Below are 22,500 nucleotides of genomic sequence, written 5' to 3'. Positions count from 1 at the left end.
GCACTTCTCTGTTCGGATGGTTAAATTACTGCGAATGTGAGAGGCAGATGAACATCATGGAGAGCTGCGTTTTTTATTTCCTCTAAATATAATTTGCGTTGAGTGTAAATCTTGACTGATCTTTAACAGGCTATTTTCACATTAGCTACTTACATTACTTTGATTAAAATGATGGATAACGTCAGCTAGCTAGCAATCGGTAGCTCGGACAATCATGACTCAAAACTCTAAAATTATATACTTGTGAAAATTATATGACTGTGATTTACGCATTAATTAATAACGCTGTACTTGCAACTTTGAGTTTTGCACTTCAGGTGATATCTCACTGTGTGCATCTCCTGACACGAGCAAGTACAGCGTCCATCACTAACATGGGCGGGGCGAGAGGCGGAGCCACTGTCCGACTGGCTGTATATACTGCGCATGCTCTAGCTTCGATTTTCACAAGATGGCGACTCCCATTTCGACTAAAAAAAGCCACACACACACACACACAAAGCACAAAGCACACCTGAATATTTGATCTCCATTTGTTCAGGTTCGTCTCTCAGGTATCCGTCGAGGTGTTAAAAGTCTTTACGCCGAATGTCTCCCTTTAAAACTTCAACAATGGTGTTTAATTTTCGGCGCCTGGAACGTTTTCACGCGTTCTTATTAAACCTTGTGATAAAATCAGGCGCTTTCAGGGCCCGAGCGAGCCTCCTGAAGTGTGCAGGTACAGCGAGTCTATAAAAGGCATCAGAGAGCGAATGAGCGGAATTTAATTCTCGTTAATCATCGTCGTTTCTGTGAGCTCATGTAAAATAGGCTCTTAAAAGCGCAGCGTAATTATCGAAGGATCAATTAGAGTTTGATTTCTCTGTTAGGGCTCGGGGTTTTTTTAGAGGGTGCGATCGTGGGCTGAATACTAATATAAATCTGATGAGTAAGGCTGGGTTCAACATGCTGAACTGGAGGTTGTTGGTATTTTATATTTGTTAGTGATTATTTATCAGCCTTTAGTTTCATCTTATAATCCATATTTACTGCGAAAAAACAAGTTAACATCGGGCTCGTTGTGTCAGTGAGGAGCGAGGGTTAGAAAATAAATCGAAGAGGCCAAATACGAGACACCGGATTTATCATGAATGTATTTATAAATAAAAAAAATAATAAGCTGCTGGAGAATTAACATCGTACTGCAGTTCAATTCGCTTCCTATAACAGAACATCTGCAAGGGTTTTATTCCTCTTACACCACAGCAACGTACCAACGATTACACGGATCTATTTATTCAAGAGCAAGACATTGTACGTTTTAGTTACATTTAAACAAGTTAGTTCCTGTTCTCGCTTACGTTATAGCAGCTATAAACGTTAGTTTCTTCACCAGACTCTGTTTGTTTCTCCCTCTTTCTTGAAGTTAACAAGACAAAAAATCAAAACGCAGCTTATCGTCTTTTGTTACCAAGAAACAGCAAAAAAGCGTAAACTCCTCTGTCGTGAAGACGTCAGAAAAGTTACAGCGTTAACTGACACTGGAGACTCCTTCCATAAATGTCACATAAACACATTTGTGCTTACTTTAATAAAACTTCACCCTATCAGCAATTCGTGGCGCGTCCGTCGTACACGTCCCTGTGAATGAGCTGTTGCTATAGAAACGATAACGCATCACAGCGAGTGCGTTAATGTAGAGCTGATGTTGTAGAAAACTAATCAACACCTTCAAACCTGACCAATCAGAATCCAGAATTCAACAGCGCTCTGGTGTAAATAAAACACAACAGGACACAAAATGATGTCAAAAAGTAATTTATATTTCAGAAAAAAAAATGTAAAAAAAGTAATTATATACCTGAAGTGCAAACATATATATATATATATATATTTAAAAAACTTTTAAAATGTAATAAGAAATTATTTTTATGAGAGTACAGGATACCGTGTGTGTTAGTGGTCAGAAAAATACTGGAAATATATTCGGCCACACCCACATACGCCAGAACTATAAAAAAATATGGTGTGTTTGTGTGGCCATGTATTTTGTCTTTAATTAATTCATTTTTTAAAAGAAAAAAAATAAATATATCAATTTCCTGTTTAATAAATAAATAAATAGATGGATAGACAGATAAATAGATAAATAGATAAAATATTAGACAAATTTTTCCCTCCTCTTTTGGTTACTAAGGAAGTACAGGAGTGTGTGATCCCGTACACAAGTGTGTGTGTGTGTGTGTGTGTGTGTGTGTGTGTGTGTGTGTGTAGTCCTCCCCTCTCCCTGCCTGAGTGCTATCTGAAATCTCTCCCTCCCGAGTCTCAGTGGCTCGAGTCGTAATGAGAGTGAGCGTGACTATCTCACATCTTCTCCTAATTGTTTGTCTCTCGTATCTCCATCTCCCTCATGTAGAAAATTAACAAAGCAAGCAGTTCTCCAAAACGGCCATGAGAGCCTGATAGAGATGGATGCGTTGAATCCCGTGAGCCACGAGGGCAGCTATGGAGACGGGTACGTGACCGCTGATAAACTGAGACCAAACAGATTCCAAAAATACCCCAAAATCTGCCCCATGTAGGACCTGGTGCTGGGGCACAGTCTGGACTTCTTTATTTTTAATTTTTAAAAGTAAAAATTCGTAACACAACACTCCATACTTCCAGAACATTACAGCTCACTTTGACCCTGAAGCTAACAGAAGCTAGCACTGTGATGCTAATAACATAATATTAAAAATATGGCACAATTTACTGTATCTAAAGAGCATGAAAGAAATTTTTTTCAGTCGAATGCTAACACAATCTAGCGGCGTGCTTGCTTTCATTCATTATTAGCTACGTTAGCATGATTAGCATGACTCAACTGAATTAGTAATAACTCGCCTAACTAAATGTATGTTCTGTTTAGGTTGTTTTATTATTTTTTTTTACTAAAAATAAACTATTATTATTACAGAGATGATGTTCAACTTATTTTGAATGGAAAGTTTTAATATAGCTAACAGAAACTCATAGTGTGATGCTAATTAACTGCTAGCTTTACCTCATGATTCACCATCTTCACATCTTACTAACACTGTTACTTTAATAAGATGAGTATAAAAACCATGATATCTGAACCAATATGTTAAAAATTATATTTTTAATAGGTGGCTAATCACCCTGTGACCAGCAGCTTGATGCTAGCTGATAGTTTTCTGTCAATATTAGCATCGCTAGCATGATTAGCATAATTGAACCAGTAATAACTCTAGTCAAAAGAACATGTTAAAAAATCTCATTCATATTAAAGAGCTGCTACTTTTTCTTTCAGTGTCAGCCTTGTTAGCATGATGAAAAACATTCCCAGTAACTTCTGCTAAAGTAACAGTTTTTTATCAGATCATATATTAACGATTCAACGCCAGCGACTAGCTTACTTCTTTATTAAGCACATTGGTGTGTTTGGAAAATTCTGTCAAATCTGTCCAGTCATATTACATTACAAAATCATTTAAAAAAAATCATATTACATGATGATGTTAGGCCTAATTTTTCATCGATATTCAGGATTTTAAAATAAATATTACAGTTGTACTGTTATAAAATGTAAAAGACGGCGCAGGAGAATAAGACACACTCAAAGACTCAGTAAGCTGAAATGCGGTTTATAAATTATTACAGGTGTCATTAAATTTAGCTCGTGTGTAAATTGATTTATTGCACTTCTGAATTCATTACCCAGTGTTTAATTTCTTAATTGGACTCACTGCAGTTTGCAATGATGAGCCGAACTGAACGAAAAGTGACTCAGAACTGAACGAAAGGAATTCTCTGTATTGGACTAAAGGAATGACTCCAAAATAAATGAAAATAATGACTCAGAACTGAGTGAAAAGAACGACTCAGAAAAGAAATAAAGAAAGGAATGACTCAGAATGAAAGAAAAGAATGACTCTGAACCGAAAGAAAGGAATGACTCTGAACCGAAAGAAAGGAATGACTCCGAACTAAATAAAAAGAACGACTGAGAACTAAAGAAAAGAACGACTGAGAACTGAATGAAACTAATGACTCAGAACTGACTGAAAAGAATGACTCAGAACTAAACAAAAAGTACGACAACTAAACAAAAAGAAAGACTGAGAACTAAACAAAAAGAACGACTGAGAACTAAAAAAGAACGACTCAGAACTAAACAAAAAGAACGACTCAGAACTAAACAAAAAGAAAGACTGAGAACTAAAAAAGAACGACTCAGAACTAAACAAAAAGACCGACTCAGAACTAAACAAAAAGAATGACTGAGAACTAAACAAAAAGAAAGACTGAGAACTAAAAAAGAATGACTCAGAACTAAACAAAAAGAATGACTCAGAACTAAAAAAGAACGACTCAGAACTAAACAAAAAGAACGACTCAGAACTAAACAAAAAGAAAGATTCAGAACTAAACAAAAAGAACAACTGAGAACTAAAAAAGAACGACTCAGAACTAAACAAAAAGAACGACGGAGAACTAAACAAAAAGAAAGACTGAGAACTAAACAAAAAGAACGACTCAGAACTAAACAAAAAGAACAACTCAGAACTAAACAAAAAGAAAGACTGAGAACTAAACAAAAAGAAAGACTGAGAACTAAACAAAAAGAACGACTGAGAACTAAAAAAGAATGATTCAGAACTAAACAAAAAGAAAGATTCAGAACTAAACAAAAAGAACAACTGAGAACTAAAAAAGAATGACTCAGAACTAAACAAAAAGAATGACTCAGAACTAAAAAAGAACGACTCAGAACTAAACAAAAAGAAAGACTCAGAACTAAACAAAAAGAAAGACTGAGAACTAAAAAAGAACGACTCAGAACTAAACAAAAAGACCGACTCAGAACTAAACAAAAAGAACGACTGAGAACTAAACAAAAAGAAAGACTGAGAACTAAACAAAAAGAACGACTCAGAACTAAACAAAAAGAACAACTCAGAACTAAACAAAAAGAAAGACTGAGAACTAAACAAAAAGAAAGACTCAGTACTAAACAAAAAGAACAACTGAGAACTAAACAAAAAGAAAGACTCAGAACTAAACAAAAAGAACGACTCAGAACTAAAAAAGAACGACTCAGAACTAAACAAAAAGAAAGATTCAGAACTAAACAAAAAGAACAACTGAGAACTAAAAAAGAATGACTCAGAACTAAACAAAAAGAATGACTCAGAACTAAACAAAAAGAACGACTCAGAACTAAAAAAGAACGACTCAGAACTAAACAAAAAGAACGACTCAGAACTAAACAAAAAGAACAACTCAGAACTAAACAAAAAGAAAGACTGAGAACTAAACAAAAAGAACAACTCAGAACTAAACAAAAAGAACAACTCAGAACTAAACAAAAAGAAAGACTGAGAACTAAAAAAGAACGATTCAGAACTAAACAAAAAGAAAGACTCAGAACTAAACAAAAAGAACAACTGAGAACTAAACAAAAAGAAAGACTCAGAACTAAACAAAAAGAACGACTCAGAACTAAAAAAGAAAGACTCAGAACTAAACAAAAAGAAAGATTCAGAACTAAACAAAAAGAACAACTGAGAACTAAAAAAGAATGACTCAGAACTAAACAAAAAGAATGACTCAGAACTAAACAAAAAGAATGACTCAGAACTAAAAAAGAACGACTCAGAACTAAACAAAAAGACCGACTGAGAACTAAAAAAGAACGACTCAGAACTAAACAAAAAGAAAGACTCAGAACTAAACAAAAAGAACAACTCAGAACTAAAAAAGAACGACTCAGAACTAAACAAAAAGAACGACTCAGAACTAAACAAAAAGAATGACTCAGAACTAAACAAAAAGAAAGACTGAGAACTAAAAAAGAACGACTCAGAACTAAACAAAAAGACCGACTCAGAACTAAACAAAAAGACCGACTCAGAACTAAACAAAAAGAAAGATTCAGAACTAAACAAAAAGAACAACTGAGAACTAAAAAAGAATGACTCAGAACTAAACAAAAAGAATGACTCAGAACTAAAAAAGAACGACTCAGAACTAAACAAAAAGAACGACTCAGAACTAAACAAAAAGAACGACTCAGAACTAAAAAAGAACGACTCAGAACTAAACAAAAAGAACGACTCAGAACTAAACAAAAAGAACAACTCAGAACTAAACAAAAAGAACAACTGAGAACTAAAAAAGAATGACTCAGAACTAAACAAAAAGAAAGACTCAGAACTAAACAAAAAGAACGACTGAGAACTAAACAAAAAGAAAGACTGAGAACTAAAAAAGAATGACTCAGAACTAAACAAAAAGAATGACTCAGAACTAAAAAAGAACGACTCAGAACTAAACAAAAAGAACGACTCAGAACTAAACAAAAAGAAAGATTCAGAACTAAACAAAAAGAACAACTGAGAACTAAAAAAGAACGACTCAGAACTAAACAAAAAGAACGACGGAGAACTAAACAAAAAGAAAGACTGAGAACTAAACAAAAAGAACGACTCAGAACTAAACAAAAAGAACAACTCAGAACTAAACAAAAAGAAAGACTGAGAACTAAACAAAAAGAAAGACTGAGAACTAAACAAAAAGAACGACTGAGAACTAAAAAAGAATGATTCAGAACTAAACAAAAAGAAAGATTCAGAACTAAACAAAAAGAACAACTGAGAACTAAAAAAGAATGACTCAGAACTAAACAAAAAGAATGACTCAGAACTAAAAAAGAACGACTCAGAACTAAACAAAAAGAAAGACTCAGAACTAAACAAAAAGAAAGACTGAGAACTAAAAAAGAACGACTCAGAACTAAACAAAAAGACCGACTCAGAACTAAACAAAAAGAACGACTGAGAACTAAACAAAAAGAAAGACTGAGAACTAAACAAAAAGAACGACTCAGAACTAAACAAAAAGAACAACTCAGAACTAAACAAAAAGAAAGACTGAGAACTAAACAAAAAGAAAGACTCAGTACTAAACAAAAAGAACAACTGAGAACTAAACAAAAAGAAAGACTCAGAACTAAACAAAAAGAACGACTCAGAACTAAAAAAGAACGACTCAGAACTAAACAAAAAGAAAGATTCAGAACTAAACAAAAAGAACAACTGAGAACTAAAAAAGAATGACTCAGAACTAAACAAAAAGAATGACTCAGAACTAAACAAAAAGAACGACTCAGAACTAAAAAAGAACGACTCAGAACTAAACAAAAAGAACGACTCAGAACTAAACAAAAAGAACAACTCAGAACTAAACAAAAAGAAAGACTGAGAACTAAACAAAAAGAACAACTCAGAACTAAACAAAAAGAACAACTCAGAACTAAACAAAAAGAAAGACTGAGAACTAAAAAAGAACGATTCAGAACTAAACAAAAAGAAAGACTCAGAACTAAACAAAAAGAACAACTGAGAACTAAACAAAAAGAAAGACTCAGAACTAAACAAAAAGAACGACTCAGAACTAAAAAAGAAAGACTCAGAACTAAACAAAAAGAAAGATTCAGAACTAAACAAAAAGAACAACTGAGAACTAAAAAAGAATGACTCAGAACTAAACAAAAAGAATGACTCAGAACTAAACAAAAAGAATGACTCAGAACTAAAAAAGAACGACTCAGAACTAAACAAAAAGACCGACTGAGAACTAAAAAAGAACGACTCAGAACTAAACAAAAAGAAAGACTCAGAACTAAACAAAAAGAACAACTCAGAACTAAAAAAGAACGACTCAGAACTAAACAAAAAGAACGACTCAGAACTAAACAAAAAGAACGACTCAGAACTAAACAAAAAGAAAGACTGAGAACTAAAAAAGAACGACTCAGAACTAAACAAAAAGACCGACTCAGAACTAAACAAAAAGACCGACTCAGAACTAAACAAAAAGAAAGATTCAGAACTAAACAAAAAGAACAACTGAGAACTAAAAAAGAATGACTCAGAACTAAACAAAAAGAATGACTCAGAACTAAAAAAGAACGACTCAGAACTAAACAAAAAGAAAGACTCAGAACTAAACAAAAAGAACGACTCAGAACTAAAAAAGAACGACTCAGAACTAAACAAAAAGAACGACTCAGAACTAAACAAAAAGAACAACTCAGAACTAAACAAAAAGAACAACTGAGAACTAAAAAAGAATGACTCAGAACTAAACAAAAAGAAAGACTCAGAACTAAACAAAAAGAACGACTCAGAACTAAAAAAGAACGACTCAGAACTAAACAAAAAGAACGACTCAGAACTAAACAAAAAGAACAACTCAGAACTAAACAAAAAGAATGACTCAGAACTAAAAAAGAACGACTCAGAACTAAACAAAAAGAACAACTCAGAACTAAACAAAAAGAAAGACTGAGAACTAAAAAAGAACGACTCAGAACTAAACAAAAAGACCGACTGAGAACTAAAAAAGAACGACTCAGAACTAAACAAAAAGAAAGACTCAGAACTAAACAAAAAGAACAACTCAGAACTAAAAAAGAACGACTCAGAACTAAACAAAAAGAACGACTCAGAACTAAACAAAAAGAACGACTCAGAACTAAAAAAGAACGACTCAGAACTAAACAAAAAGAAAGACTCAGAACTAAACAAAAAGAACGACTCAGAACTAAAAAAGAACGACTCAGAACTAAACAAAAAGAACGACTCAGAACTAAACAAAAAGAACAACTCAGAACTAAACAAAAAGAATGACTCAGAACTAAAAAAGAACGACTCAGAACTAAACAAAAAGAACAACTCAGAACTAAACAAAAAGAAAGACTGAGAACTAAAAAAGAACGACTCAGAACTAAACAAAAAGACCGACTGAGAACTAAAAAAGAACGACTCAGAACTAAACAAAAAGAAAGACTCAGAACTAAACAAAAAGAACAACTCAGAACTAAAAAAGAACGACTCAGAACTAAACAAAAAGAACGACTCAGAACTAAACAAAAAGAACGACTCAGAACTAAACAAAAAGAAAGACTGAGAACTAAAAAAGAACGACTCAGAACTAAACAAAAAGACCGACTCAGAACTAAACAAAAAGACCGACTCAGAACTAAACAAAAAGAAAGACTCAGAACTAAACAAAAAGAACGACTGAGAACTAAACAAAAAGAAAGACTGAGAACTAAACAAAAAGAACGACTCAGAACTAAACAAAAAGAACAACTCAGAACTAAACAAAAAGAACAACTCAGAACTAAACAAAAAGAACAACTCAGAACTAAACAAAAAGAAAGACTGAGAACTAAAAAAGAACGATTCAGAACTAAACAAAAAGAACGACTGAGAACTAAAAAAGAACGATTCAGAACTAAACAAAAAGAACGACTCAGAACTAAACAAAAAGAAAGACTGAGAACTAAACAAAAAGAAAGACTGAGAACTAAACAAAAAGAACGAATCAGAACTAAATGAAAGGAATGACTCAGAACTGAATGAAATATAAAAATAAATATTACTATTGTAATGCGATAAAAGATAAAAAAGACGGCCTGGGACAGTAATCCTGACTCTCAGACTCTCACTAAGCTGAAATGTGGTTCATAAATTATTACAGGTGTCATGAAAATCGGCGTGTGTGTAAAATGATTCGTCTCACTTCTGAATTCATTAACCAGTATTTAATTTCTTAATTGGACTCTCGGTTTAATTGAAATTCAGATCACACCTCCGTTCACTTTTCACCTAATTATTACTGCAGCGTGGCAACGGTGAAGTCGTCGCTTTGGTTGGGGAGATTGATCGTTTTTGTGTTGCACGGAGACAGCGACAACTGTTCTCTCAACACACACACACACACACACACACACACACAGACACACACACACACACTTCGTCTTTTCATTAAAACGCTGGAAGCTCACAGAAACACGGCTTTCTAATTGGATTTAATGCTTGGTGTTAGTTGATATTGGCGCTAGAATCATCTGTTTGTCTTGTTGCTGTGTCCCCGGCAGACAGACACTCACACACACACACACACACACACACACTCACACACACAGTGTTATTGAGAATCATCTAATCCAATATGGCGGGTTTCAGTGAAGAGCAGAACTAAACACTGCAGCTGTGCAGAGATGATTAGAATACTGTTTAATCGTTTATTAATTATAAAATATTTCTTTAAAAGTAGGTTTTTTGAACAGAAGAATTATGGAAACACATCTATGGCATCATGGTAAAAGTATATTTAATATAAATTTCTGTTTGGTATTGCATTTATTGTTTTTGGTAGCTTGATATTAGATTTAAAACAAATCAGGTCATCACGTAGAGAGTGTATTAATTTTACTTCACTTTTACCTCACAGGTGCGTTACTGACGCTCATTTTAAAGCTAACATAAGAAATAATTTCCTATTAAAAATACAGGAAAGACTTTTAGTCTGTTTAGTTGCTCAAGTCATCTGAGTTGGTTTAATTAAATGATTGATTCAGATTCACTGATTCGTTCAGTTGCACAGTTTGCCCAAATGTGCAGTGTGATCACGTTACAGCCGTATAGTTTTTTGTGCAATAATTGTTGCTGTTTTGTGTTACTTTATGAGAAGCTTGTAAGTTCGTATTTAGAAGAATTCTTTTTTGTATGCACTAAAACACTGAAAATGTTCAGCTCTGAGCTAATAAACCTGAACTCGACTCATTGAACTCACTGACTCAGTCAATCGACTGAACGAGAGAAGAGCGAATCTTAGTCATGACCAGAATGATTCACTGACTCAAAAACTGATTCCTTGTTCAAGATAAGAGCGAATCTTGTTCTTGACTCAAAAACTGACTCCCTGTACAAGATAGGAACAAAACTCAGCCTTGGCTCTTGTTCTTGACCAAAATGATTCACTGACTCAAAAAGTGACTCCCTGTACAAGATAAGAGCGAATCTCGATCTTGGCTGAAATGATTCAGTGACTCAAAAAGTGATTCCCTGTACAAAATAAGAGCAAATCTCGGTCTTGGCCGAAATGATTCACTGATTCAAACCCTGCTTTCATGACTGAAAAGATTCACTGACTCAAAAACTGATTCCCTGTACAAGATAAGAGCAAATCTTGGTCATGACCAAAATGATTCACTGACTCAAAAACTGATTCCCTGTTCAAGATAAGAGCGAATCTTGTTCTTGACTCAAAAAGTGACTCCATGTAAAAGATAAGAGCGAATCTCGATCTTGGCTGAAATGATTCAGTGACTCAAAAACCGATTCCCAGTACAAGATAAGAGTGAGTCTTGGTCATGACCAAAATGATTCACTGACTAAAAAGTGATTCCCTGTACAAAATAAGAGCAAATCTCGGTCTTGGCCGAAATGATTAACTGATTCAAACCCTGCTTTCATGACTGAAAAGATTCACTGACTCAAAAACTGATTCCCTGTTCAAGATAAGAATGAATCTCGATCTTGGCTGAAATGATTTACTGACTCAAAAAGTGACTCCCTGTACAAGATAAGAGCGAATCTCGATCTTGGCTGAAATGATTCAGTGACTCAAAAACCGATTCCCAGTACAAGATAAGAGCGAATCTTGGTCATGACCAAAATGATTCACTGACTAAAAAGTGATGCCCTGTACAAAATAAGAGCAAATCTCGGTCTTGGCCGAAATGATTCACTGATTCAAACTCTGCTTTCATGACTGAAAAGATTCACTAACTCAAAAACTGATTCCCTGTTCAAGATAAGAGCGAATCTCGATCTTGGCTGAAATGATTCACTGACTCAAAAAGTGACTCCCTGTACAAGATAAGAGCAAATCTTGGTCATGACCAAAATGATTCAGTGACTCAAACACTGATTCGATGAATGAAAGAAGAGTAAATCTTGGTCATGACCAAAAGGATTCACTGAGTCGGGTTCAGCATACTCCAAGCTGCAAACATGACATACTCGATTCAAGGATTAAAAAAAAAAAATCTGACAAACATAACGTAAAACCTGTGTTTAATAATCATGAAGTTAGTTATAGTGACTCTAAACTGAATGAAAGGAATGAAAAAATACTGAATCTTTCGCACATGAATCATTAGCTGGCAGGGGTTTATAATAGTGGAAGCTCTATAACTCTATCATAATGTGTGTGTGTGTGTGTGTGTGTGTGTGTGTGTGTAGCGCATTAAACCTCTCACCAGGACGCCTGAGCTAATAGGAAAATGCAGTGTAATGAATTGGATTGGTTGACCTGCTTAAGTCCCACATGTGGAAGCCTCTAGTTAGTCCAGTTTATTTAAAAATCACCTTTTCAGGGTAAAAGCAGCTGATCAGGTGCTGCGCTGGGAAACACTCACATTTATGCGACATAAACATGAACAAATAAAGTCAAATAAATGCATGATGACGTGCTGATATACATGCACACACAGTACATACATATATCACTGTGTGTAGGACTTGAATAATGAATTTATTCTTCTTAAAATACAAAAATGTATCCTTTAATTTTATTTATTTAAACTCTAAATACATTCCACAGTACGAAGCTAACTGTCCTCTATACCTTCCACTTCTAATCTCAGCATTTTAATTGCTTATGAGACCATTTTAACGACAGAACATGTGCAGAAACATGCTAATGCCTGTAATGCTAACAATGTTAAGAAGGTTAACATTCTGCAAATGACAAAAATGTAAAGATTAAATAAATATTGTTAAATATCGTTGTGCAATATTAGTGAATCTTTACCTGTATTTTATATTTTATAATATTTAAGACACTGGAACAGGGCATGCTAGGATATGTTTTACTCCGTATCGCTAGCCATATAAGTTATGTTTAAGATGAATTAAGATGTTTGATGAATCTAAAGTCACTAGTTAGCTTTAAACAGTAATGCTAATTTCTGGCTCTAAGCCATGCTAGCATGTTTAATCAAACTATTGCTTTAGCTCTAATAGTATCTTTAACGTTACTAAATTCGTAGCTTGTTAGTAGAACTGTTTCTTGTCCTAATATAGCATTGTATTTAGTCTGAATTAAAATATTGTCAAGATATAAAATAGAAATTCTAGTTTTGCTCACGCTAACAGTGTTTCTAACAATGAAACAAGACAAGTAGCTAAAAGTTTGAAGAAAATTTATTACATGCTATCAGTTTACATTCACTGCTAGCCATGTTAGCATGTTTGTTTAAAGCTATTCCGTCAACTCTAGTAGCATCTTTTACTTGACCTTTTTACACTGTAGGAACCTTGTTGTTGTTGTTAAATGTAATATCTTTCTTTCCCCTCTGTCTCTGTCTCAGGCACTTCCTCTTTAAGACAGGCACAGGAACGACCCCTCTGTTCAGCACGGCCACTCCGGGCTACACCATGGCTACGGGGGCGGTGTATTCGCCCCCCACACGGCCCCTGCCCCGCAACACGCTCTCCCGCAGCGCCTTCAAGTTCAAGAAGTCGTCCAAGTACTGCTCGTGGAGGTGCACAGCTCTCAGCGCCGTCGCCGTGTCCGTCCTGCTGTCCATCATCCTCTGCTACTGCGTCTGTGAGTCCTAGCGCACCGACATCATTATAACATCTGAGTGATCAGGCAATGAATAAATGTTTATTTAATGGCTAACTTCGAATCTTCTTCAAAAAACTTAATCAAATACAGCTTATATTGACTGAAGGCCAAGCAACAAAATGAAAATCTGTCATCGGTCAGTGGCAATGTGGGTGGGAAATGGAGTCAAGATGTAGTGAACTGAACATTTTAGGGGCAGGACCTTTGACCTTTGCTTTGATTGGTCAGAGTTTGAACTAAAACTGTTGTCCAGCTGGTTGTAGATTCTGGACAGGAAGTGTAGTCTAATTGTTCATAGTAGAATCTCAGAAGGAAACATTTGGGTACCAATTGGGTAGAATGGGTGGAGACTGTGGTAGAGGAGGAGACTTGGGCATTTTAGGGGAGCGAGTGTGTAGGATCTGTGGTCATGGTGGCATGTTGGGTGGGAACTGCAGTCTGATTGGCTACAAATGATGTTTTCTGAGGTCTGATTGGATATAGAGGCGTTGTAGGGGCACAGGATGTTCTCTGATTGGTCGGAGTGTGAGGGATTGGCAGGTTGAGGTGGGATCTGGGATCTGTTTGGTTACAGTGGGATGAGATCAGTGGTGTGATTAGTTACAGTAGGATTTGGGGCGGGAACTGCAGTCCAATTGGTCACAGTAGCATTTTCGATGAGAATTGTACTCTGATTGGTTACAGTGTTCTGAGGAACCAAGCTATCTAATCTATCAAACCAGTGATCTAATTCGTCTGGTCCACAGAGGTGGTACAGATGGGACATTTCAGGGTCTGAAACTGGAGCGTTGGAGCATGTTGTCCTAACCTTGCGCTGCTAGCTAAAATACATTGAAAACCTTCTTGTCATCACATTTCAACAAAAAACATTGGCACTGAAGATGCTAAGCAGACTCAAATAATATCACACCACGGTTAGATGAGCGTGTGATCCTAAACACTGCTAATTGGCTAATCTGTAGGCTGCCATTTATGTTTTGTCAAGGTGCCAAAGACCATTCATTGTGAGATCAAACCCCACCCGCTTTGTTGGAAATTCGAGTCTTCTAGTTGTTGAAATGAGCGAAATGATCTACTGAGGTCCAAGTGCTAATCACGCCTTCTGTAGCTGGCTCTCAAACTGCATTAGCACAATCAATAGGGTCCAGAAGTCCACTTATTTGACAAAACAATTAGTTTTGGATATCACCTCAGTGGTGGATTCAGACTTTCGGACCCTATAGTACACACAGTAATGTTGTTAGTATGTAATGCTCTCAATCAGAGACGCTGCCAGACTTTCTGCCTCCGTTCCTTTCCAGCATAAAGCCACACGCTCTCTCTCGTCTCTCTCGTCCAGCCGAGCTCTTAAAACCAGTCAGTGATGGGAATTAAAACCCTGAAAACGTGTTAGAGGAAGATTCTTGCACCGAAAAACCCCGTCCACTGTCTCCAGAAGTTACTGTTAACCACAAAATGTCTTGGACTCAGACTTTGGGACCGTGCTGTACACACAGTTGTGCTGTTGTAGATAAATTTGTGCCAGACTTTCTGCCTCCGTTCGCTTCCAGCGCAAAGCCGCACACGTACGTCAGCGGCTCTTCCAGGCAGGGAGGGACGGGACGAAAAAAACCAGAACAACGTCTTAGCTGAAGCTTTTACACAAAGTCTCCAAAACAGACTGTTAACCACATAACAGTTGGACTTCACTTCCCACTTGTTGGACAACATTTACACCTCCCTCGTAGACCACCGCTCTACTGAAGTGGTCCGTTTGGTCGTCATAGTAACTGTTGCATTAATTGAAATCAGCCATATGGTTACCTACATCACTAACACCAACACTTCACAGCTTCACATGAGTGTTATCATCATCCCAGGTTTAAAACTTGGACTAATAAATCACCTAGCATTAATTAATAAGCAGCAGTATATTAGATAAATAGCTACCTAACTATCAGCTGCATGAAACAGAGTATTAAATTTAGCAAGCTGGCTAGTGCTACGGCTAAATCGCTAGCTAGCATGTTAATTAGCCACTATCACTTTATAGGAAAAAAGTGCTAATTAAAATGGTTAAGAATTTTATTATTTTAGAATTTAAAATAATGTTAGCATTAGTTACGTATCACCACTTTATTTATTTGTTTGTTTGTTTGTCCATATATCTATTTATTTATTTATTTATCAAAAATTAATCTAGCCTATATTTGTTTCTTTCATTTCTTCTTTCTTTTTCTGGCACACAGTCTGTTAAAAAATAAAACATTTACATATATTTTTTTATCCAGATAAAATTGAAATAACCATCTTTTTTATCTTTACATATATAGTATATTTTTTAAAATTATATCAACATATTTAGACAAAGAAAAAACTAAACACACGCACACACACACACGCACTTTTGGTTGTAACTGTCTCCCTCTGACTCGCGCTTCCTCTTGAATTCCGGTCCGAGTTATTATAGGGTTGTCACGGTAACCGAGCTTCCCATCGCCATGGCAACCGCATCCATGCTCTGGCTTTGGTGCCCCTGCTTTGTGTCGGTTCTGCTCAGTCAAGTTTGTGTTACGAGGTTGAGTATCCCGACAGCATTCCAGTCTTTATATCTTCACACCTAGTGACCGAAGCTGCTCATGCTTTATTCATCATAATTTTTCAAATTCTGACTTCATTCTGATAAAGAAAAAAAAAATGAAAAGACACAATGAAAAAGAGAGAGAGAAAGAGAGAGAGAAAGAGAGAGAGAGATGCACAGGGGAGGAATGAGAGAGTAGTTTTCTTTCCCTAAAGTTCTTTCTTTCATGATGGCTTTCTGATAATGACTTTCACTCCATCTCTCTCTCTCGCTCTCTCTCTTTCTCTCGCTCTCTCACTCACTCCTTTCTCACGTTCTCTGAGTGCGTGATTGGTTGTTTATTAGTCGTATGTACTCAGCTCGACAGCGGTGATGAATATCTGAAGCTCGAGAGTCAGTGGGGTTTCTCCGGCCAAACCCCTCATCATTACTAACATAAAGACGAGTTTAGAGTCACGCAGCGGGGGTCCGTGAGAGCGAGAGCCAAATTATGGAAATATATGGACGGCTAATCATCTCGCCGCACGGTGGGGAATAAACATCATCGTCTCCTACAAAACACGCACGCAAGATGGCTTTCTTTAGAAGCGTCTCATTAAAGTACGCTCATTAAAGTGCACCACGTTTAGCCTAAAAAAACCCATCCAGAGTAACAGAAACTTTCCCATCAGAAGTGGGCGGGGCTAATGGCAGATAACAGACAGAAACAACGCCGCTGCTGTAACGAGACCTCGAGGGTCGATCACTAACATCAACAGAAACCTGACTGTTCCTTAACAGGCCTCGTCTCATAATATCTGCAATACATGTGAGTTTAAAGGAATGTGAAATTTAGGAATTTAAAAGAGGAAACAGGAGGAAGATGAGGAGGAAAAGAGGAAGCAGGACAAGAGGAAGTGGAGATAATGAATGAATTTAGCATGACTGTACCATAAACACAGTAAACACACGATAAATAAATACATAAATACATAATATAAAATTAGCTCAACATTACGTTTGGTAAGCAAGCTGCTAGAGCTATGCTACGGCTCAGCTTTTAACGGGGCGGTCACACTAGACATTCAGCATGCGACATTTCTTCAGAGACCGCTGCGAATAAGGGCTGAAATAGGATATGATGTCACACGCCAAGGTGTTGGGCTTTTTTTAATCCACACATTATGCTTATACAGTATGTTTCAGTGTTAAAATATAGCACCTGTTCCTGTATGCATTGATACAGCAGTCCAGGCAGCTTCTCTTTTCATGTTGGTTTTATATTTGTTTAAAGCTGCGTTGTATAACACGGGATGGTGCGACATCGCTAGAATCAGTGCTTCCTCCATCTTAGATTTTCTCAAGCGCTCACGCCGTGACGTGTCGATCTTCTATTGGTCTTCACTTGATACGACTTCGCAGGTCAGAGTTCACCAAATTTGTACATTGGAACACAGCAAAATGTGAAACTTCTTCGCATGAGCTTGCGTTTCCGGTCTCCAGCATTTGCATGGAAATCCATCGAATGGAAGTCAATGGAATGAAAAGTGTAGTGTAGCTTAAAACCATAAACGTTAGCTTAAATGTTGCTGTTAAAGGGTGTTGTTTCGTGCTTATATGCTGTAAAGGTCAATAAGAAACGAGTTAGCCTGTTTCTGATTGAGTTCCTATTTCTTCTCACCTCACTCTCATTCTGTACCCAAATATAAAACACTAATTATAAGTTATGTACCATGTACCACCTACCTAAACATTATTGCAGACCAAGTACACCCCTTCATGGCAACGGTATTCCCTAATGGCAGTGGCCTCTTTCAGCAGAATAATGCTCCCTGCCGCATTGCAGAAATTGTTCAGGAATAGTTTGAGGAACATGACAAAGAGTTCACAGTGTTGACTTGGCCTCCAAATTCCCCAGATCTCAGTCTGATCCAGCATCTGTGGGATGCGCTGGACAAACAAGTCCGATCCATGGAGGCTCCAACTCACAACTTACAGGACTTAAAGGATCTGCTGTAAACATCTTGGTGCCAGATACCACATCACATTTTCAGAGGTCTTGTGGAGTCCATGCCTCGATGACTCAGAGCTGTTTTAGCAGCACAATATTAGGCAGGAGGTTTTAATGTTATGCCTGATCAGTGTATTTTAAGATGATGTAGCAAGTGTGTGTCTCAAACCAGAATCTGCAACCAGAAACATTCATAAACACTCACCGGGTTTTTATGTCTCTAAAGACTCTGAATGAGAGTGAGAGTGAGTGAGCAACTGTTCTTTAGATGGGCTTTTTATCATTGTTACAGCACTATACACTATACGCTACACTCAGGAGAAGTAAACACACACATCCAGTCTGTCCACTTAGTTTTATTTGAGCCGTTCGTTCCCTGCGTAAATATTTTGAAGCTTTGCTGCTACAGCAAAATAACAAGAGCTGAACATTTGTAGTTATTTAGCAGACTGTTCCTCCAGTGAAAGGAATCAAATCGTCTGGATTCGGCGCTGAAGGTGTAGCTTGGCTCAAGGAGGACAGGCTGTATAAGAAATCAAATCTTCAAAATTATACCACATTTAGCGTATAATGGCATGCCATGAGCGAAATCATATCATCAAAATGACAGACACGTCGTCGTGAGTGATAGATAATCGGTTCTGAATAAATTGTAGTGTCTTTTGAGACATCAGTCAATAACAAGGTCTTTTGAATCCTGAACTCAAAACAAAATGGCCGTAAAAATGAAGCTATGTTGGGTGTCGTGGTGTGTTAGCTCTCTTGTGGGATTTTGTCATTTATAAACCATACATACAGATTGCTTATTACAGTGTGTCAAGCAGAGTGAAGCTAAGAAATGAGCATGCTAACATGAAAACGTTTACATAATGCTAATTTGCTGTGTTTTATTAGTATACCTGACAGGTGTGCAGAAGGTTTGTGCATATCCCAGCATGCCCTGCTTCCCTTCCATCCAAAATGGTGCCCTACTTCCTGGTCAAAAAGTGGATGTTGTGTATTAGCAAGGCTAGCAAGGGAAATTACAGTGCGTTTGGATAATGTCGGAAAGATCGTATTTACGAGTTAAACGTGCATGAACGCCACCACAAAGTCGTAATTATGAGTTTGTGGGAAACTCCGGATGTTCTTTGCGCTCTGAGTTTCCGAGTTGTGGGCGTGTCAGTAAGAATCGACGGATGCAGCGTCTGTAGTTGACGGTAAATTTGCTGAAGGTGAATGTTTACTCGCCTCAGAAGCTGATTTCAGTTGTTATGTGTCTGTAATACGCAGCAAGTTATTGAAATACAAGCAAACGTTTGGTTAACGTTTACGCACCTATAGGAGAGAAATGGTTTGATTTGCGTCGTTGCACGAGCATTTTGTTTATGGATTTTTTTAGAGGAAGAGGGAGAGAGAAAGAGAGATAATAAAAGATAAATATAAGCCACACTACTTATGGATATTTAGCAGTGACACGTCTCTGTCACTCAGGTGTTTTTATTTATAATAAAACAAGCTAATTGCCTGCACAAAAATACAACAGCATTGTACAATTACGATATAATTATTATGTAACAATAAAGTTTACGTCTTCATAGCTTTATAACTTGATTAAAAACTTAAAAAAGCAAAACACACCAGACGCACATTCTTTGTTCTTCATTTTCTAGAAGCAGATTTTAAAAATCTTGCTGTATTTTTATTATTTTTTTGTAGTTAATTAAGAGAAGTTTCACCACCATGTTTGCTCCGAACGAAGTGACGCGAACGCATCTGACTTCGTAATTACGACTTCCCAACTCGTAAACACGAACTTCCCAGGAGGACTTGAACCCAGTCTCTTGCAGTGCATTGTGGGATTTATTGTAGAATATTCTCACACGCTGAGAATACTGCACTGTGTAGGGAATAGGGTGTGGTTTTACACACCCTTTGCTAGCTTTGCTAGTTAATTAGCCGCCCACATGTGACACACGTGCAGATTCTTTGTCAATATTAAGATGAAATCATTGAGAAACCGCAATTCTGACTTGTTCACGTGGCGCGTTACTCATTCATGACACACACAAGATCATATTTTTAGCGCCGTGACACACGGATTGTTTATCCTCCAACCCTTCTCTGTGTCCTTCTTGCCCTCTCTTTCCATCTTTTCTTTTATCTCTGTCAATTTATTTTGTTGTGTTATTTTTTTTTCTAGCCTTAGGGTCCTGTCTGCTTTTCCACTCACGCTTCTTTGAGCCTGAGCTTGCTGTCGTCTCAGTGTGTCTATCTTCTTGTCTACTTTCTCTCCTTTCTCCGACTGCAATCTGTAGTTAGCTGGGTGCTAACAGCAAACCGCCAACAGTCAGAGGAAAGCTTGAATCTCCATCTGTCACTTTCTCAGAACAGGTTTCGTATTTACATCATCGTTCGTGATAAGTATCAGCTCGGAATAAAAAAAAAAACACCACGCTGCATGCTAACCATGCCGGAAATGTTGGAAGGAAGTATTATCTGAGATAATAAACGCACAAAAAAGTTATGTGGGAAGGCGAACATACAGTATACAATATCAGTCCAGTGGTTAAAGGAAAGCACTGTTGCTAGGCAACTGGGAAATATGGACAGCAAGCATTAGCTTGCTAACATTTAAGCTAGCTAGCATAAAATAAAGACAGTGAAAATGAGACATCAGGAATATCAACATTTTCAACAGATGTGTTAGTAAATTACTTTGAAAAAGCTCTTAATGGCTAAAATTATGCTAATTATAATTAGCACATGTAATTGTCACATATAATTCTTTTATACAGCCTGTTTAAGGGTACAGTGATGTTGAAAACATGACAAAATCAATATCAACATTTTCCTCAGATGTGCTGGTAAATTACTAATTAAAGACTGTCTAGCACCAAAATCCTGAGATAGTTAACTAGCACAGAGCCTTTATGTTATTTAAATGCACAATGCGAGGGCACAGTGACAATGAAAATAACACAAAAGTGTCAGGAATATCAACATTTTCCTCAGATGTGCTGGTAACTTGCCAAGAAAAAAATCAATATGGCTAAAATTACACTAATTCTAATTAGCATGTAGCTGATAAGTCTTTTTAAAGGCCATGTGAAGGTACAATGATGTTGAAAACAAGACAAAATCATCGAGAATATCAACATTTTCCACAGATGTGTTAGTAAATTACTTTGAAAAGGCTCTTAAAGGCTAAAATTATGCTAATTATAATTAACACATATAATTATCACATATAATTCTTTTATACAGCCTGTGTAATTGTACAGTGATGTTAAAAACAAGACAAAATCACTGAGAATATCAACATTTTCCTCAGATGTGCTGGTAAATTACCAAGAAAAGACTCAATATGGCTAAAATTACGCTGATTCTAATTAGCATGTAGCTGATAAGTCTTTTTAAAGACCATGTAAAGGTACAACGAGGTTGAAAACAAGACAAAATCATCGAGAATATCAACATTTTCCTCAGATATGCGGGTAAATTAATAATAAAATGCTTTATATAGCTACAATTAAAAGTTAACTAACTAGCACTTAGCTGAACTATAAACATTTTCCTCAGAGGGTTTTGGTAAATTACTAAAATTAGGACTTAGCTAATACTTAGCACATATTCGTTAAGTCTTCTAAAGGTGGAATGATGTCAAAAATGAGACAAAATATACCAAATATGGACATTTTTAGCTAGCATGTAGATGCTAAGTCTTATACAGACAGTGTAAAGGCCCAGTGACAGTGACATTTTCCTCAGATGTCCTGGTAAATTTCTAAGGAAAGTCTCAGTAAGTCTAAAACTAGCACTGTGTAAAGGTTCAGTGATGTCGAAAATGAGACAAATTTATTCAGAATATTAACATTTTCCTCAGATTTGTTGGAAAATTACAAATAAAAACATCTCTACGGCTAAAAAATGCATATTTTCGCATTTTATATATAATATATCTGTTAGCATGCATAATATATAAACTCGAACATGTCTTTGCGGTATGCTAACTCTATGCTAATTGCTCTTGTTAGCATTAGGTGTAGTATATACAGACAAACATGCCTTTGATCTATGCTAACTCGATGCTAATCCCTTCTGTTAGCATTATTTATACTATATCATAACATGTATAATACATAAACTTAAACACTTCTTTGACGTATACAAACTCAATGCTAATCACTCCTGTTAGCGTTATGTGTAATATATAACTTAAAGACGTTTTTCACGTATGCTAACAGGAGAAGGCTAATCACGTGCGTTAGCATATGGCAGAAGCACATTGGCATGAAGCAGGAGATCTAGTATCTATGGCACTAACGAGCGCAATTAGCATAGCATGAAGGTTCAATGTTGTCGAAAATGAGACAAATTTATTGAGAATATTAACATTTTCTTCAGATTTGTTGGAAAATTACAAATAAAAACTCTGTACGGATAAAAAATACGTATTTACGTGGCTAGCTAGTTATATAAATGGACACTGTAG

General features: G+C 36.4%; 1 protein-coding gene across 16 annotated transcripts in view; it reads left to right on the top strand.

The window, feature by feature from the left end:
* Positions 1 to 22,500, top strand: part of tenm3 (teneurin transmembrane protein 3) — a 758,992-nt gene that overhangs the window by 609,202 nt on the left and 127,290 nt on the right. For 12 of the 16 annotated variants that reach the window (XM_053232303.1, XM_053232299.1, XM_053232292.1 and 9 more), the window contains 2 exons: positions 2,396 to 2,494; positions 13,217 to 13,455. In XM_053232303.1, the coding sequence (XP_053088278.1) occupies positions 2,396 to 2,494; positions 13,217 to 13,455 (338 nt within the window). The remainder of the gene's footprint in view (positions 1 to 2,395; positions 2,495 to 13,216; positions 13,456 to 22,500) is intronic. The other 4 variants (XM_053232304.1, XM_053232302.1, XM_053232305.1 and 1 more) reach the window with 1 other exon arrangement.

This window comes from Pangasianodon hypophthalmus, chromosome 3 (genome assembly GCF_027358585.1).
Source record: "Pangasianodon hypophthalmus isolate fPanHyp1 chromosome 3, fPanHyp1.pri, whole genome shotgun sequence".
In the NCBI taxonomy this organism is placed as follows: Eukaryota; Metazoa; Chordata; class Actinopteri; order Siluriformes; family Pangasiidae; genus Pangasianodon; species Pangasianodon hypophthalmus.
This window is presented reverse-complemented; position numbering and strand designations above follow the sequence as displayed.